The following is a 4697-nucleotide window of genomic DNA, read 5'->3' as shown; positions in this document are numbered from 1 at the left end:
CGCCTGGAGCCTGCAGAACGGGCACGGCGCCAGGCCAATGAGAAGCAGCGAGCCGACTGTCCCTGCCCACCCGCTCCAGACGCCCAATAGAACACTGGCGCTGGACTTCCCAGCCAATCCCGTGCCGCCTGGGGTTGAAGGCTGGTGTGTTAGTCCTTCCCCGCCCCGTCAGGCGCTCCAGGCGCATGCGCAACGGGAATAGCCGGCCCCGCAACCCGGAAGCGGGGGATATATCCCTCCGCCGCCAGCTGTCCTTCGCCGTGTTGGTAAAACTGCTCAACTGCGTGACGATTAATTGGGCCTGAGTGCTCCTATTTAATGGCAATTAATTGGTAGAAATGATTGAAAGTACTCAACAAATGCGTTTCAGCATAGGAGCTTTGCTTGGCAGCCTTTTACACGCGGCAACTAGGAGCGTGCGCTTGTTAGTTAAGGCAGTCTGCAGTGAAGTAATTCTGTTCCCCAGAAGATGTTGTAATTAATGTTGTCAAAAAAAACCGACAACAATACAACATCCAGCTATTTACATCTCCTGTTGTCAGCGAGGAGCAGCTTTGTAATTCCCAGCCCAGATCTGAAGGGGAATAGTCCAGCTGTTCCCCCACTTCTGTATTTCAACAGACAACAAAAACAGTTCTCTTTTTCTTAAAAACAAACAAAAAAACCCCAAAAAAATAAACCACAACAGACCAATGGAAAAAAAAAACCAACCAAAACCAAAACCTGTTTGTCACCCATATTTTCTTCAAATCCTCACCTCTCAAAAAATTTCTCACCTCTCTCTGCTCTCCTTTCTTGTCAAAGTTAATCTTTTACTCCTAATTTTCAATGTACCTTGGAGCTCTGTCCTTCTGTAAGAATCTTCACGAGGATTTTTCTGCTCTATCAATAATGTTACTGTGTGTTTCCAGACCTTCCGAGTGATGATTTATTCTCTTCCCTCTCCATACACCCAATGCCCTTTTTTTTTTTTGCTTTTGCTCACTTTTAAGGTTTCTCGCTGTAGGCCGTGCTGTATTATGGCCCCCTTAGTGAGCTGTAGGGAGACCATGGCATGCTGGGTCTATGAGCAGGGTCTCTCACCATGTTCTCCTCCCTCCCTAGGACATATGCAGAGAAAAAAGGTTTTTTTTCAGCAAGAAGATGTTAGAGCAAGCATAACACTATAATTCATAATAGTTACTAAACTACAAGGTACAGAGTGATTCAATGGGAAAAACCCTGAAGAATGGAGAGCATGTCCATTCTCTGGACTGAAAGGTCTATGTTCAACATGTTGTCCTGGGAGGATTTGGGAGAGTTACTCAGTTTGCAAATGATGTAGTCATCCAATTTTGGCAAAGGCATTAATGCAAGTCGGAGCTTGGTGTGGCACATGGAGCATTGTTGGTACAGTCTTGGGGGGGAGGGAGCAGTCAGGAAATGTACCTTCTCTAATCTTGTTGAAATTTTCCATGAGAAAAAAAAATCCACACTCATAGCTTTTTTCCCTTCCTCATGAACAGGGAGTACTTCTTTTCTCTGGTTAGGAATGTTTCCCTTGTCAGCAGAAGAACCTGAAAGCAGCAGGAAACTGCATCACCTGCCTAATGTAGTCACAGGTGCTCTGGCGTGGGTTATTGCAAAGAGCATTCATGCTGCCGACAGGCCCTGGGAGTACAAAAACAATGACAAAGAGCATCTAACACCATCGAGTATTACATTCAGTAGATCCCCACGGAATACTGGAGCATGGATCAACACCCTTTACACTCCACCTGTGGTCAACTTGGTGGATAGGGAAGTATAATTACATTTTGTGGCCCATACTGAGCCAGTATTTATCATGTCAGATGACCAGCTAACCATGTACATTCCAGATCTCTTGCCCTCCCAGCTATAGCTATTATACTGTTTCCATGTAAGCTCAAGAGCCAGAGACATGTTAACATCCTTCACAAAGGTTGGCAAAGGGTCTCCTGCTGACTTGGGTGTGGGTAGGCACACCATTACAGAGGTTAAGCTCATCATTTGGGCAAATCCTACTATCATTTTTGCTACCATATTGTCATCCAGGTCCTGGTCGTTTCCATTGATCGCTATCACCATTGCCAGTACCAGCACCAAAGCAGTCTGCTTTTCCATTGTCCTGTAAGAAAACCCAGAGCTGGCCTCAGGCTTTGAACACAGGATTCGGGGTTAGAAGTCAGGGATTATCCACCAAGTACTAGTATGGTGATGTTTTTCTGCTCCCACCCAGGGCTTCCAGGCAAATGAGCCTCTGGGTTTTGCCAGGGTCGTGGGTACAATGCCAACGGAGGGTAGCTTCACCATTACAGGTTGGCCCACGTACATCTGTTGCGGGAACTGGTCCCTTTTATTGCCTGGTACATGGTCATTACCTGTTAATGGCCCTGTAGGACAAACCACTTGAATTTTGGGGTGCCAGTCTAGAGGTGCCCAGACGTCTGTTTGAAACAGAATCCAAACAACAAAGCACTAAGTAGCTCTGAGCAGCAAATGATGGCTCTTACAGCGAGCTGAAGCTTGAATGCTCATAATACAATTAGGTTAGTTTGGACACAATTCCTTTGTGCCCCATGTTCCTCTCTGCCTGGCAATTTATCACAGCCTTTGAGAATGCAAAAGGTTTGCATGGGGAGAAAATACCTCCTTGTTTACATGACCATTCACACTGCAGGTGAAACCATTAGAGGCACTGTGCCAAGGCTTTTGGTGTCTGACCAGCTCCTGCAGGGGAGTCAGTGGGAGCCATCTCCACTCCTGTCGCAGAGAAGATGGCCCTTCCCGCAGTGACTGGGACATGAGTGGACAGAGAGCCATATCAGCCAGCAGAGAACACAGCCCTCAGGCCTGGGTCACTCAGGGATCTTTCCTTAGACACAAAAGCAGCAGCTAAAGAGACAGAAGATGGGAAGAACATAGGTGTTCTTAAAGACAGATTCCATAAAGATTCCATAAAGCTTCATCCTGGTTTGAGTGTCACAGAACTAATTTCTCTTCTAATACTTGGGAAAAAATGCACTTTTTGAAGACTCTAGTGTCTGAATTTGTGAAAATATTTACTTTCTATCCAGCTATGGTATGTGTTTTTCAAGGTCTTAGTGTTTTTCAAGTTAGCCAGGTGCAGGGACGAGGAGGAGCGAGACCTGTGCACTTGACCCAAGCTGGCCAACAGGATTATTTCATACCATAAATGTCATATTCAATATAAATTAGAAAGTTTGTTTGCGAAGTTTTCTCTCCCTTGATGGCTGCGATCCTGAGAACTTTTTGCCTTGGTGCCGGACCCCTGAGGCCTTCCCTTCCTCCCAAAGCTGTAGCGTCGCAGTGTCTGGCATTTGCTCTCCACTGCTGGGAGCGCACAGCTTCTTACCGATAGAACTGGCTGAGTATAATTCTTGTATACTTTATATTGGTATCAGGATCAATATTGGTTCTTTAGTATTATTAACGTTAATTATCTAGTCTTATTCTACTAAGCCTGTTTACATGGCAACCCTCGGGTTTCCTTCTTTTTTCCCCCTGATTCCCCTTCCTGGGGGGGAGGGGTCACCAGGTGATAGAATAATTGTCTAAACAACAATAAATTATTGTGGGTTTCTCAAACTATAAGAACTTCCACGCTTGACAGCTTTATTCTTGATCCTCAGTTTTTGGGCAAATACTCTTGTTTAATACAAAGGTGAGACGACAGCCGTGGTCATTCTCAGAAAATAAGCCCAATAATGGCAAGTGATGGAGCTCCATGGAGTCTGAATAAAGTAAACATTACAAGACTAATCCTGCTACTGTTTGGAGACAACATCCCAGTGTTCTTCAAAGGAACTGTTTTATTGTTCAGCAGTAAAGAGCCAGGCTGACTTGCAGATGATAAGCACACTGGAGTTTTGCTGGACACTGAAAACTGTATTTCAAAGACCTGTCTTCTCTTTCCTTACTTCAGCTTAAATACTTGATCTGAATATTTTCCAGCAATAGCTAGTAGATTTAGCCCATCACGAAAATCTATAGAAAAGTTTCTTATTATCTGCTTTTCTGAAAAAGAACCAAAAAATGCAAATTTGCAAAACTATGGCTTGTGCTACTGTGGCACTAAACCTAAAGGAACAGTAAATACAAAGGGTCAAATCAACCTCCAACACATAGCTAAAAGTAGCCCAGTGCCAGACATGGCACCAAAAGGGAAGCAACCTGCCTCTCCTGAGTCCACACAGCAATAGAAAGAATGTATTAAACCCTCCTTGGCCTAATCCCTACACACAAAAACTTCTTTAGCCTGTAGCTCAGTGTGCATGGGACCCCAGGTTACTTCCATCCTTTCTGAATGCAAATTTTCTACTGTGATTAAGGTAGCCAGCATTGCAAACAGCAAAATTAATATGATTCTTCAGAGGCCAAGACAAGTTTAGTACCAAAACCAAAAAAAAAAAAAAAAGCCCATTATAGATTGCTCATGTGTAACCCAAACGCATGAACGCTGAAAAATCTAACAGATGCTATGAAACAAGGTGCGTGTTTGGCAGTGGAGTACCTGCTAATTGCTATTATGATCCAGCCCGGCTTTCACCGAGTCGCTCCTAGAAGCAGCGGCAGCCCGAGTACGCCCCAGCCACGCCTGCAAGCTGCGAAAGCACTCGCCGAACTCATCTGTGCTCCTGCCAGCAGCCCCCAACTCCCAACCCAAACCATTCCAA

At 45.0% G+C, this 4697-nt stretch overlaps 1 protein-coding gene across 1 annotated transcript in view; it reads right to left on the bottom strand.

Moving 5' to 3' along the window:
- ZFYVE21 (zinc finger, FYVE domain containing 21) overlaps nucleotides 1-187 on the bottom strand; it is a 16476-nt gene extending 16289 nt beyond the window's left edge. Inside the window, exon 1 of the mRNA XM_009891095.1 lies at nucleotides 71-187. Coding sequence (XP_009889397.1) covers nucleotides 71-187 — 117 coding nt within the window. The remainder of the gene's footprint in view (nucleotides 1-70) is intronic.
- Between the last annotated feature and the right edge of the window lie 4510 nt (nucleotides 188-4697).

The sequence above is a fragment of the Charadrius vociferus genome, unplaced genomic scaffold, assembly GCF_000708025.1.
Source record: "Charadrius vociferus isolate BGI_N301 unplaced genomic scaffold, ASM70802v2 scaffold228, whole genome shotgun sequence".
NCBI classification, from domain to species: domain Eukaryota; kingdom Metazoa; phylum Chordata; class Aves; order Charadriiformes; family Charadriidae; genus Charadrius; species Charadrius vociferus.
Note: the sequence above shows the minus strand (reverse complement) of the source record. Positions and strands in the feature narration are given on the sequence as shown.